This window comes from Martes martes (assembly GCF_963455335.1).
Source record: "Martes martes genome assembly, chromosome: 17".
Taxonomy (NCBI): domain Eukaryota; kingdom Metazoa; phylum Chordata; class Mammalia; order Carnivora; family Mustelidae; genus Martes; species Martes martes.
This window is the reverse complement of record NC_137905.1, coordinates 54,717,053-54,730,714: the sequence shown is the minus strand read 5'-3', so window position 1 is coordinate 54,730,714 and position 13,662 is coordinate 54,717,053. Positions and strand designations below refer to the sequence as shown.

General features: G+C 40.9%; 1 protein-coding gene across 1 annotated transcript in view; it reads right to left on the bottom strand.

The window, feature by feature from the left end:
- Positions 1-468: 468 nt before the first annotated feature.
- LOC308358559 (uncharacterized protein) overlaps positions 469-13,662 on the bottom strand; it is a 29,352-nt gene continuing 16,158 nt past the window's right edge. Inside the window, exons 4-5 of the mRNA XM_080828790.1 lie at positions 13,146-13,241; positions 469-3,161 (exon numbers count right to left, since the gene is read on the bottom strand). Of these exons, the coding sequence (XP_080684916.1) occupies positions 781-3,161; positions 13,146-13,241 (2,477 nt within the window). The 3' untranslated portion in view covers positions 469-780. The remainder of the gene's footprint in view (positions 3,162-13,145; positions 13,242-13,662) is intronic.

Below are 13,662 nucleotides of genomic sequence, written 5' to 3'. Positions count from 1 at the left end.
GAAGGTCAGAGGGAGAAGCAGACTCCCCGTGGAGCAGGGAGGCCGATGCAGGACTCGATCCCAGAACTCCAGGATCATGACCTGAGCCAAAGGCAGCCGCTCAACCATCTGAGCCACCCAGGTGCCCCACAGACACAACTTAGTATCTGTACGTTAACTCTCCTATATAAAATCTCTGATATGGAGTGAGGAGGGAACAATCCTTAGGCATTTTCTTCACATACATCCATAATTTTCTCTCCAGTATGAATTCTGTGATGCCCAGTAACAGTCGTTTGCAGCTAGAGGTTTTGCCATAGTATTCATCGGCTGTCATTCCAGTATGAATTCTTTATTTAGTAAACACGTGCATGCTGGACAAAGGCCTTGTCACATTTGTTATATCTGCAAGGTTATTGTCCAAAATGAATTCTCTGATGTGCATGAATGGGTAAGCACTCCTTAACTGATTTTTCTCACATTTTTTTTCCTTGTTTAAAGATTGTATTTATTTATTTGACAGAGAGATGGAGAGAGAGCACAAGTAGGGAGGAGGGGCAGGCAGAGGGAAAGGGAGAAGCAGGCTTCCTGCAGTGCTCGAACCTGGGATCAGGAACAGGGTCTAAGGCAGCCGCCTAACCAACTGAGCCACCCAGGTGCCCCCTTTCTCACATTCTGTACACTGGTAAGCTATCTATCTAGTATGAATTTTCTGATGTTTAGTGAGGATTGAGTGCCTGTAAAGGCCTTGCCACATTCTTAGTATTTGTATAGTTTCTCTCCAGCATGAATTCTGTGATATCAAGGAAGGTCTGAAGGCTGCAAAAAGGCCTGGCCACATTCTTGACTTTGGTAAGGTTCCGCTCCAGTATGAATTCTGCGATGTTGATTAAAGAGTGAAGACCACTTAAAGGCTTTGCCACATTCATGACATTGGTAAGGTTTCTCTCCAGTATGAATTCTGCGATGTTGAATAAGGGTTGAGCTGTGGTTAAAGGCCTTGCCACATTGTTGACATTGATAAGGTTTCTCTCCAGTATGAATTCTGTGATGTTCGATAAGACTTGCCCTCTGATTAAAGGCCTTCCCACATTCTTTACACTGGTAAGGCTTCTCTCCAGTATGAATTCTGTGATGTCGAGTAAGCACTGAGCTCACGTTAAACCTCTTGCCACATTCTTGACACTGGAAAGGTTTCTCTCCAGTATGAATACTGTAATGCTGAATAAGGGTTGAGCTGTCGTTAAAGGCCTTGCCACATTCTTGACATTGGTAAGGTTTCTCTCCAGTATGAATTCTGTGATGTTCACTAAGACTTGAGCTCCGGGAAAAGGTCTTGCCACATTCTTGACATTGGTAGGGTTTCTCTCCAGTATGAATTCTGCGATGTTGAGTAAGGCTTGAGTTATGGTTAAAGGCCTTGCCACATTCATGACACTGGTAAGGTTTCTCTCCAGTATGAATTCTGTAATGTTGAGTAAGGGCTGAGCTGTTGTTAAAGCCCTTACCACATTCTTGACATTGGTAAGGTCTCTCTCCAGTATGAATCCTGTGATGTTCGTTAAGATGTGAGCTCTGGTAAAAGGCCTTGCCACAGTCTTGACATTGGTAAGGTTTCTCTCCAGTATGAATTCTTTTATGTTGTGTAAGCCTTGAGCTGTAAATAAAGGCCTTGCCACACTCTTGACATTGGTAAGGTTTCTTTCCAGTATGAATTCTGTGATGTTCAACAAGGGTGGAGCTGTCATTAAAGGCCTTGCCACATACTTTACATCGATAAGTTTTCTCTCCACTATGAATTCTGTGATGGTCAGTAAGGCTTGACCTCCGGTTAAAGGCCTTGCCACATTCTTGACATTGGTAAGGTTTCTCTCCAGTATGAATTCTGTGATGTTGAGTGAGTTGTGAAGGGCAGGTAAAGGACTTGTCACATTCTTGACATTGGTAAGGCTTCTCTCCAGTATGAATTCTGTGATGTCGAATAAGGGCTGAGCTCTGTATAAAGCTCTTGCCACATTTTTCACATTGGTAAGGTTTCTCTCCAGTATGAATTTTGTGATGTTGAATAAGCTGTGAAGTGCGGTTAAAGGTCTTGCCACATTCTTGACATTGGTAATGTTCCTCTCCAGTATAGGTTTGTCTACGTCCATTTATTGATGGACAGTCCTTAAAGCTTTTACCACCTTCTTCACATTTGTGTATTTTTTCTCCAGTATGCATTCGCTGATGTTGAGACAGTGTTGAGTGGGAGTCAAAGGATTTAGCACATTCCTTCAAACTGTAAGCTTCCTTTCCCCTAGGAATTATGTTATGTATATTTAGACTTGATGACTGGCTAAACATGGTCCCTGCTTTATTAGATCTGAATAGGTTTTTTCCCTCATGAATTCTCTGATGATCACCAACACTGGAGGACTGGTTACGAGCTTTCCCACATTCATTATATTTATGAGGATTGTCTCCCAAAAGTACATCGTTATGTATACTGAGGTTAGAGCCTGGATTAAAGCCTTCCCCACATTTATCACATTCATAATGGTTCTCTGCAAACCTAGCCCTGACACATCTGTGAACACTGGAGCCCTGGTTCAATGTTTTCTCAGATTCAGTGCACTGAGCAATTCTGTCTTCAGTGAGAAGCCTCTGGTCATTCCGGAGGGTCGACTCCTCAGTGAAGCCCCTCTCGTATGGATCCCACTGAGCACTTTGTTCTTCATTTCTAACTCTATGATGATCAGAAATATTATCTGACTGAAACGTGAGGCCAGTCCTATCTTCCAAATGGCTCAAATCATTATTCTCAGCATGGACTAGGTTACTTTCCAGACGTTCCAAATGGTCTGTCCACACATCGCTATGGTTGACTATCTGATTGGAGCTTGTGCTGACAGAGACCCACTGCTCTGCAGAAACAGTTGACTTAAAGAGGGAGGTTTTCCACGGCGGTTTATATCCTTCACCATTTGGGGCAGCGAGATTCTCATTAAGGACCATGGCTTTGGTTTGGGTGTATCGTCCAGAATTTTTTTGATGCCTGTCACTCTCCCCATCACTGTCCCAGTCTGTACGTAAGTGTAAAATCTCAACAGCACTATGTTTGTATCTGTGCACTGATAATGTCTGGAGAGAATCTTCTATGCTCTGCTTTAGCAGGAAACTCTGGGTGTCATGTGAAGATACAGCTGAAAGATACCAAATAAAAGTAAAATCACTGCACTTACTACATTCAAAAGAATATACTGAAGAATTCTTTTTTTTTAAAGATTTTATTTATTTATTTGACAGACAGAGATCACAAGTAGGCAGAGAGGCAGGCAGAGAGAGAGGGAGAAGCAGGCTCCCCGCTGAGCAGAGAGCCCGATGTGGGACTCGATCCTAGAACCCCGAGATCATGACCTGAGCCAAAGGCAGAGGCTTTAACCCACTGGGCCACCCAGGCGCCCCTATACTGAAGACTTCTAATATAGAAGCATCAAGTGAATCAGACAATGTCAGAAAGTTGGCTGAGAAGGAGTCATCAGGACCTCATTTCTCCATGGACACACAACATGGCACACAATGTACTGAGCACATAGTCTAATAGATAATTCTGCGGTATGGTCATGGTGTAGCACAAATCACCTTCCTGTATCTCTAATAATTGTAAAAGTGTCACATGAGCTCAAAATTAGCAGAATGATGGATACTGAAACAGAAAACTGAAATGAACCAACTAGAGTACAGTAAAGACAGGAACATATCAACCACAGGAAGAGATGTTTGTCAGAAAAGATCGACAACACTGACAGCCCATGAACTAAATTAAGAATCATAGGGAAAAGACCAACTAAAGTGAGAGGTGAAGAAGTGAAAGCAGATACAGTATAACTGACCACAGAAATAAAAGTAATTGTAAGAGGCAACAATGGATAATCAGGGACCACAAATTGATACTAAAAGCCAAGTGTAAGTTTCAAAAAAGTATAACCAGGGGTGCCTGGGTGGCTCAGTGGGTTGAGGCCTCTGCCTTCGGCTCAGGTCGTGATCCCAGGGTTCTGGGATCGAGCCCCACATGGGGCTCTCTGCTCAGCGGGGAGCCTGCTTCCCTTCCTCTCTCTGCCTGTCTCTCTGCCTGCTTGTAATCTCTGTCTGTCAAATAAATAAATAAAATCTTTAAAAAAAAAAAGTATAACCAATTTAGACTCCATCACTCAGAAAAGTAGAAAAAAATCTCAACCAATCTACAAATATGAAGCTGAATGAAAGAGGAATAAAAGAAAAAAACCCAACAAACAAAAATCATGTGCCAGATGAATTCACTGGATATTCAAAGAGACACTGAAGGAGAAAGGACTGCAAATCTCCTCAAACATTTCCAAGGAGTGACGATCAGAGAAACTAGCAGAACACTCTCTCTGTGGCACCAGCATTCCCAGCTCATGCAAGCCAGATGAAGACACTACAAATGACAAAGTTTACAAACTACAGCCTGTGAGGAATAGTCACTCAAAGTCCACAATAAAATAGAGGAAACTGAATCAAAAGCACATTTTCCCTTTTTATAGGATGATCAAGTGGGAATCGGACCAGGAATGAAGGGCGCTCCAACATACAGAAAACCATAAACTCAAGACTCCACATTAACAGAACAAAGGTCAAAAATGACATGATCACATTAAGGGAGACAGGATACAAATATGGGGGTACTGGACAACCTGTCATGTTAAAAACACTCAAGGTAGAGAACGAAGTAAACTCCAGCTAATGAATGCCACAGATGTATGAAAAGCTGAAACCTATTCAGTAGGGACGGTCTGCAAGCCTCTCCTCTATGGTCAGCAGGTAATGAAGTGACCCCACCACTGCCTTGAATATACTTCTGGATACTCTAGTCAGAAGAATTATACAACCAAAAATAGAGTAAAGGAATCTAAACTGAAAAAGAAACACTGAAATTATCTCTGCTCACACATTTCACGATTATAGAAATCCCTAAATATCATCATTTTAATTTTTGTACTGTTTTTGGTCCTTGTTTGTATTGTTCATTTCTGCCAATTTTTCCCTACTAGGCTGTCCATTTCCCAATTTTTTCATCTTATACAATACAGAGTTAAGAAAATGTTGGAATAAACAACTGCATTTCCATCAGAAGAATTAAAAAAGGAAGAGACTTAAATGAAACTTAGTAGAGGAACAAAATACGGAAAAATCCAAAATAAAATAGAAAGCAGATTAACACTAATGGAACACTGAGCGTAATGTCCATTTCAATCAATAAAATAAAACTGGTGATGCTTTAACTCCATAAACCATTACATAATAACAAAAAGGGAAATTTTAGGGAAAAAAACAGAATTTCTAAAAATAGACAAGTTATTAAGAATGAATTACAACCTTGAACCAAAAAAATGGGAAATCTCCTTACACCAATAAGCAGCATGAGGGATGAATTTGGAATCAACACTCTCCCAGCACAGAAAAGCCCAAGACCTGGGAATCTTGCTTTTGACGGAAGCAATGAGCTCCCTCAATAAAGCCCGTGTTGCATGATTCTTCTCCCTCCCTTTGTTCAGATTCAGTATTTTCCTTTATTTTTCCTTCTATGTGACAAAGTCATTCTTCTGCTTCTTCCAGCCTCCTCTTAAAATCAAGCCTGTTTCTAATCTTGCTTATTGCATTGTTCACCTATGTTTGATTTTTAGAAAGACTTATGTAGGGGCGCCTGGGTGGCTCAGTGGGTTAAAGCCTCTGCCTTCAGCTCAGGTCATGATCCCAGGATCCTGGGATCGAGTCCCACATCGGGCTGTCTGCTCAGCCGCGAACCTGCTTCCCTTCCTCTCTCTCTGCCTACCTGTGATCTCTGTCTGACAAATTAAATAAAATCTTAAAAAAAAAAAACCTCATATGGATTTTATAAACATGGTACACAAACCAACACATAACAATTAGTTTTGTTTCTACACAACAAAGAACAATTCCCCAAACTGAGACATCAAACTTTTAGAACAAACATCCCCCAATAAAAATGCTTCCAATTTAACATAACGGTACAGGTCAAACCAGAAATTATGGAAAATGAAATGTACTGTGTAGGAATCAAGGAATGAATAAACTGAAAGCACATCTATGTTCCTTCATTGGAATTCTTGAAACACAATAAATCTTGAAGGGATCTACAGAAAATGCAATCTCTACCAAAACTCCAATGCTATTTTTGCACAAAGATCAAAATCCACCCTAACTTCATGTGGATGTCATGGGACAACCCATACCCAAAATAATCTGGGAAATGAAGAGCACGTATCCTGATTTAAGGCATACAAGACACAGTTATCAAATAGAGTAGAACAGCAGAATAATGGAAGTGTAGGTGAGCTAGATGTGTACTTCTCCAGTGTTAATGGATATGACAATGAACTGAAGATCTTAAAAGTCATATTCTGATTTGGAAGTTTACATGGGGTCTGAGCGTCTACCTTTCACAAATGTGCCACTGATGTCCTACATCGACAATGTATGCTCCACTCACAATTCCAGGACTGAATTATGATGAAGAATTTCAAAGGGGGGGCGCCTGGGTGGCTCAGTGGGTTAAAGCTTCTGCCTTCAGCTCAGGTCATGATCTCAGGCTCCTGGCATCGAGTCCGGCATCCGGCTCTCTGCTCAGCAGGGAGCCTGCTTCCCCCTCTCTCTGCCTGCCTCTCTGTGTACTTGTGATCCCTCTCTCTGTCAAATAAATAAATAAATACTCTTTTTTTTTTTTTTAAGACGTTTCAAAGGATCCTAAAAAGGGGGAAGAACACAGAGGTGAGCATGGAGTCCTTCCCTTCCCATCACTCTTCATTCAAGCCAACTGTATCCCTGTATAACGATATTGACCAGTCACTCTTCTCTGGACCTCTTTTTATTTTTCCTTCTTCAATTCACCGCACCACCATATTCATGGAAATGGCTCCCTCTTTCACAAGAAATGCACGTGCAATCTGCTTCTGGCTGTAAGGCTGGATTTTGTACGAGAAACCACTGAATCCGTGGTGTTCATAAATTTCAAGTTTTCCCTGCATTTTTACTAAAATCCACGGCTTCAGGTTATAGAATTACTTGTTTCAACTTAGGCTTCCTCCTGAAAATTGACTTTGCCTAAAATGAGCACAGTTATAAAGCTTGAAAAATCCTCTGTTCACTCAGGTCAGGAGGAGTGGAGGGACAGCATGCAAGGGCTCTGAAACAACATAGGGACAGCTTTCCCAAATATTGGGAAGGGGTTTTGAAGCAGAAATGATCACTCCTGGTTAATTAGTGATTTACTTCTCAATGAATCGGTGCCCGGCACATAGATCAGAGCACAGGAATAGATTCATCATGGGACTGAGTGGAAGTGAGGGAGGGCCCTGCCAACCACGGGTCATCATGCTTGCAAGGTCACCCATCTATCCTGGATCGGACCTATGTTGGGTTATATTCCTGGGATACCAATGCTTTGTGGAACCGCAACACACACCTGGCTGGTTCTCACTAGCAGTATCCAGCAGCCTTCTTCGTCTTCAACATCTACTCTGTCATGTGACATCTTTAAGCTATACCCACCATGATTAAATCAACCAATACCCCCCTCCAGACACTCCATGCATCTGGGACTCAGAGAGTACAATTATCTCTGTCATCCAAATGCAACTGGTCCTCAGGACCAGCAGGGAATACATTACATCATGAGAAAAGCATCAGATGTCCCAGACAACTGTATTTCCCAGGAACACATCTCGGTTCCATTCGCTCATCACGAGTAGCTTCCTAAGGCCTTGCAATGACCAAAGGGACCGCTCTACCAGATCCTTGTTCCCATTTCAAGAGTTCACCATATTTCATTTCCATAGCACTTACTTTCCTCTCAAACTGTCGCAAAATCATGTTTTATCTGGCCTCACAACTTCCAGTGCCAAATGCCTAAACTAATCCTGTGGCCTAGTGATAGCTTTTTGCTTTTCTTCCAGTGCAGTGGTGACAACACTGTATTTAAAATGCACATAGGCCTCACGTGATCCAGTTACCAACGATTTACAGTGGCATTAGAAAACTCCAAGCTACTCCTAAGGCCTGCGAGGGCCTGCCTGGCTTAGGTGGGAGGGGGAGTGCAGCGACAATGAGGTTTTAAGAACACAGGAGGGAAAGTCAGCTGTGATGCCTCCATCACCGAAATAGAGATGAGACAGAAGAACTGGACAGGATTTGGGAAGAAAGGAAGTACAATTTTTCCTTCAAGGTTCAGAGTCAGTAGTGTAGCCTTGGACAGGGGTCCTCTCCCCACACAAAGAATTAAGGCCAATGTGTCACCCTGGACCTGGTTCATCTCTTCGCTGGGCTGCTCCATCACTCCTAACAGAAGACTGTGTTCTTTATAAGTTAGAACATCTACTCAGCTCCCAGCCCTGTCCCATCTTTCTTCTCTTCAAATAAACGTCAAAACAAAACACCTGTGACTCATGAAATCTCCACATTTTTACCTAATCAAATGTTTACGTTAAAGGGACCAACTTGGTGATGTCACTTCCCAGAAGGAAAAAGAAGAACTTGAAAGAACTCTTACTTCTCCAATCGCAAAGGAAGGAGTGAAGTCTATCAATTTAACTACATGCAATTTATAATGCTCCCTGGAGAATTACTCTCACATATAAATTAAATTTTGAATACCATGTCATTCCATGGAAACTCGTTAAAATCTCTATCAAGGTAGGTAAGCAACAGGTCAACACAGGAATAAGGAAAACAGAGTAGATCCTACAGGAGTAAAACCTAGTTACATAAGAGACGATTCGCATGGGGAGATTCTCAAACTAAGATAAACAAGATGTAGGAAGCATAAATTCAATACAATACAGAGAAAATTATTTCTCTTATGAATCTAGAATATCTTTGCTTGCTAGGAAATCATCAATTTTCAAACTTGGAAATGATCTGGTTTGAACCAAGGTTCCTTTTCCTTCTGAAGCTATAGGTACACACACATATGGATGTACACGTGCTTCTTCCTAGTTAGTTCTGGGACTACAAAAATCAATTTTTAGCTTAATATGACACATTGCATTCTGTGCAGATCAAAACCCTAAAACTCTGCTTGTGTTCTCTATGCCCACAAAACAACAGGAGAAACATACAGGGTAAAATTTGATCGATAGTCCTGGAGAATTGTGTAGCTATGGCTTATCATTATATTTGTAGTGACTTTGTTCAATTAGCAATCATTGGGTAGAACCCTGGGCATTAGATGGTGAGCCATGGTTCAGGACAAGAAAAAGAAACTAACATTTATAAAAACCATTCACAACAATCTTTATCAAAATCTTAGCAATAAAAAAATCTTATAATCCTGAAATAGAGAAATACACTCAAAACCATTCTGTGAGGTCAGCAGTACCTTGATATCAAAGCAGTATAAACAAAAGATAAAAGGCTAGTTTATCTGATGAAACTTCTGCTACTCTGGCTTTCTTTGGACACCCATCTGCATGTACAAAATAGAGTCAAAAGAAAAAAAAGAATCACTGAAAATACTGATCCCTCTCTAGGGATCCACCTGCCCCTGAATCCTTTCAGGTCTACTAACAAATGCAGTTAACCACTGAATAACGTGCTTTTCATCAGTAACAGTTCACTTACACAGACAAGTTTACCTTGGTAAATCCAGTGCACTACAGTAAATGTCTGTGCACTATGATTGCCTTAATATTTTATTTCTTCAAATTACTTCCTTATAAAACTATGGTATATACAGTGGACTACATACAAAGAATGGGATAACTCAGGACATGTTGTAATTAACCCACCAAACCCCACAGATGAAAAGAGACTTTTGAAACAGAATGACAGGGGCACCTGGGTGGCTCAGTGGGTTAAAGCTTCTGCCTTCGGCTCAGGTCATGATCCCAGGATCCTGGGATGGAGCCTCGCATCAGGCTCTCCGCTCAGCAGGAGCCTGCTTCCCCACCCCTCTCTACCTGCCTCTCTGCCTACTTGTGATCTCTCTCTGTCAAATAAATAAATAAATGAATAAACAAATAAATAAATCAAAAGAAACACAATGGCAAACGCAGTTCATCTTGTGCAAGAGAGCTCCTAGAAAATCACTAGTAGGATTCTCAGCAGTCCAAATAGCAATGGGGCCCGGCATAACGTACTCAGGTACTCAAAGACTGAAAAATAGCCACCAACAATACTTAACCTAGAAAAATTATTTTCCGTAGAGGCAGAAATGAAGACATTCCCAAGTGAAAACTCCTCTACTTTTACCAGTAGATCCGTCCTGCAAGAACCATTAATGGAAGTCTTTCTAGATGAAACAGAAGGATTCTGTGCAGAAACTGAACCACACAAGAACACAAAGCCTTCTGCTGAACATAAATATGTAGACAATTACACAAACCTTCAGTACTGTAATGAGATACCAGTCACGTTTATTTCTGCTACACAGGTTTTTTTGTTAAGATTTGCATTTATTTATTTGGCAGAGAGGCAGGCAGAAATAGAAGCAGGTTCTCTCCTGAGCAGAGAGCCCGATGAGGGGCTCGATCCCAGGACCCTGAGATCATGACGTGAGCCAAAAGCAGAGGCTTAACCCACTGAGCCACCCAGGTGCCCCCAGAGTTTTGTTTTTAAAAAATCATCAATGTAGGTCATAAAGTACACAACGTAAGAATTTGTTATATCAGTAACAAAGTGGGCAGGGGGTACAGGGATGGAGACAGGAAGAAGAGTTTTCTATGTAACTGACACTGAGTTTTAAATAGTTTGTTTTGCAGCTAAGTTGTTTTAAAGAATCTTTAAGGTAACCACAATGAAAATACTCATGGAAGACACAAAAGTCAATGAGAAAGGTACCAAGGCATATCATGTGTATTAATCCTACAATTAAAGATAAAATAAATCTTTCATATTTCATACCAAAACATGATACAGAAGTATAAAAACATTTGAAAATTACTTTGAATTCAAAAATGTCTCTCATGCAGAGAGAATAAAAATTCACCCACAAATATATGATGAAATGAATTCTGTGTTGATGACAACTCACCTAGACATAGTACAACATTCACTGACCACTCATCATGGAGAAAAAGAGTAGGGGTCATATAGTATATATGTGCGACATACAAATACAGGACAAAGACACACATAATTTACAGGCAAAAAGCATAAAGGTCATTCTTTTTTGAGTTAGATTAGTGAATGAATTACACTCACATGGTCTTGAAATACACTGAGCTGAAAATTCTCTTCCTCTAATAACACACACAGATAAAACCCAATCCACAGCTAGCTAATACTGTGGAATAAACCAGACATAGGAAGCACATTATTAGGAAAATAGGAAAACAGAGTAAGAGAAAAATCAACCCAAGAAATTCTAAATAAAACATTGATGTATGACAGAAAAAGAAACTTCTCTATAACTGTAATTTTATTTTATTTATTTAAATTTTATTTATTTATTTGACAGACAAAGATCACAAGCAGGCAGAGAGGCAGGCAGAGAGAGAGGAGGAAGCAGGCTCCCCGCTGAGCAGAGAGCCCGATGCGGGGCTCGATCCCAGGACCCTGAGATCATGACCTGAGCCGAAGGCAGAGGCTTTAACCCCCTGAGCCACCCAGGCTCCCCTCTATAACTGTAATTTTAAACAGTATCCACGTACACATGAAAAAGAAGCGTTTGATTGGCATGTCTTCATGGACTATAAAATTATAAAGAATTCTCATTAAAATCAATCATAAAAAGGTGTAAATGAAAATTTTATGAACACTTAAAAAGCTTGAAAGAATGTATTACATTATTAATATATTCCTCCTCATACACAGAATGTAATGCTATAATCCATTCTTTAAGACAGAGGAAATGAACAATATCTCACTTCTAAATAAATAAACACCATGAAAGTTGGAAAATATGCTGAGAGACGGTGTATATGAAATTAATATTTGGGGTTAAATTCTGATACATTCTGAGGAAAGTAGAAGAAAAAGCTCATGATTAATTTCCCATGAAGCAACACTGCATTACTGAACACAAGGATATTTCAAACATAGGGGACTGGGGACCCTGGGGGGCTCAGTCCGTGAAGTAGCTTCCTTCAGCTCAGGTCATGGGCTCAGGCTTTGGAGATCCAGCTCCACATTGGGCTCCCTGCTCAGCAGGGAGTCTGCTTCTCCCTCTCCTTTTGCCCTTTCCCTACTCATTCTCTCTCTCTGTGTCTTGAACAAATAAAATACATGAGAATTTTACTAATTGCCTAACTCACTTCTTATAAAGCACATGCCCATGTCATAGCGGGACATTTGATGTAAAAAATTCAGAGCTAAATCTCATATAAAACTAATTATAAAGTGAAAACACACATGACAAAGTCACAAGAAGTTCATATGCAGTTATTTAAAAATAAGGTAATAAAGGCTACAAGTTCACATTCTAAATGTGCTAGTTCCACAACAGAAATTGTTATGTAGGAATTCTAGGAAACAGAGACATTACATTATTTCACCACTGAGGAATGGAACTCATAGAGTGGAAATTTCTATATTTAATACAAAAAAAAAAGAAAAAAGAAATTTTGAAGGGAAATAAAGCAGTGCATTTTCTCATTTTAGGGTGGTACTTTGTTATCTGATGAAGTTACTGAATGTCAATTTTTTAAGACTAAGATTAAAGCCTCCATAACATTAGAAAGCATAAGCCAGAAAACATTAGAAATCTGTCTCCAGTGTTCTGGGAATCTCTGCACTAAACCAGTGTGCATACAACTACCCTGACCTACTTGTCTCATGATGAAAACCAGAATTGACAAAGGCCGGAGCGTACAGGTCCTCAGAAAATAGGGAGATTTCCCCAGGGTCCTCACAGAAATGGAGAAGCTCTTAGACTAGGGGGGCCCTCCACCTCCAATCAGAGTCTCCTGGCCCTCCCTGTGGATGTGACGGACCATCACTGGAGCTGAAGGAGAATCCCTAGAGAATGCAAGAGCTCGATAATGTTGGAGAAAAGATGCCCCTCTGGGAGCCAGTGAGAGAGAGAGAAAACTGGGCATGTCTCCAACTGACATTCATTCAAGGAGAGCTACTCGAACCACAGCTTAAGGTCTACCTTCCTCCTTCAGACTTGGACCTCCCCTCTGTCATCTGCCTCATTCATTCCCACCTACCTGGATGGAAGCCTCCGGTCTCCTTTCTCTTCACATCCCAGAGCTGCTTCTCTTGCTCCAAAAACATGATCAGGTCTGGCTTTGACAGAAGGAGACCTGTTTATGAGGAAAAGGGAAAGTGACTATTGCTGCCAATTCTAACTTTCCATGAGTCTTGTGTTCAGTAGAGTAGAGACGATATTAGACAATTCTAGAAAATGGTTTCCCAAAAGCTGTTGCCCAACACTGGAGGCATTTCCAATGCTCACATCCTGACCTCCACTTCCAAGTAGTAGACATGATAATAAGGGAAAATTTCGGGGTGCCTGGGTGGCTCAGTGGGTTAAAGCCTCTGCCTTCAGCTCAGGTCATGATACCAGGGTCCTGGGATTGAGCCCCACATCAGCCTTTCTGCTCAGCGGGGAGCCTGCTCCCCGCCCCCTCCACCTGCCCCTCTGCCTAATTGTGATCTGTCTGTCAAATAAATGAAATATTTAAAATTTTTTTTTAATTTTTAAAAATTAAAAAAAAAAGAGAG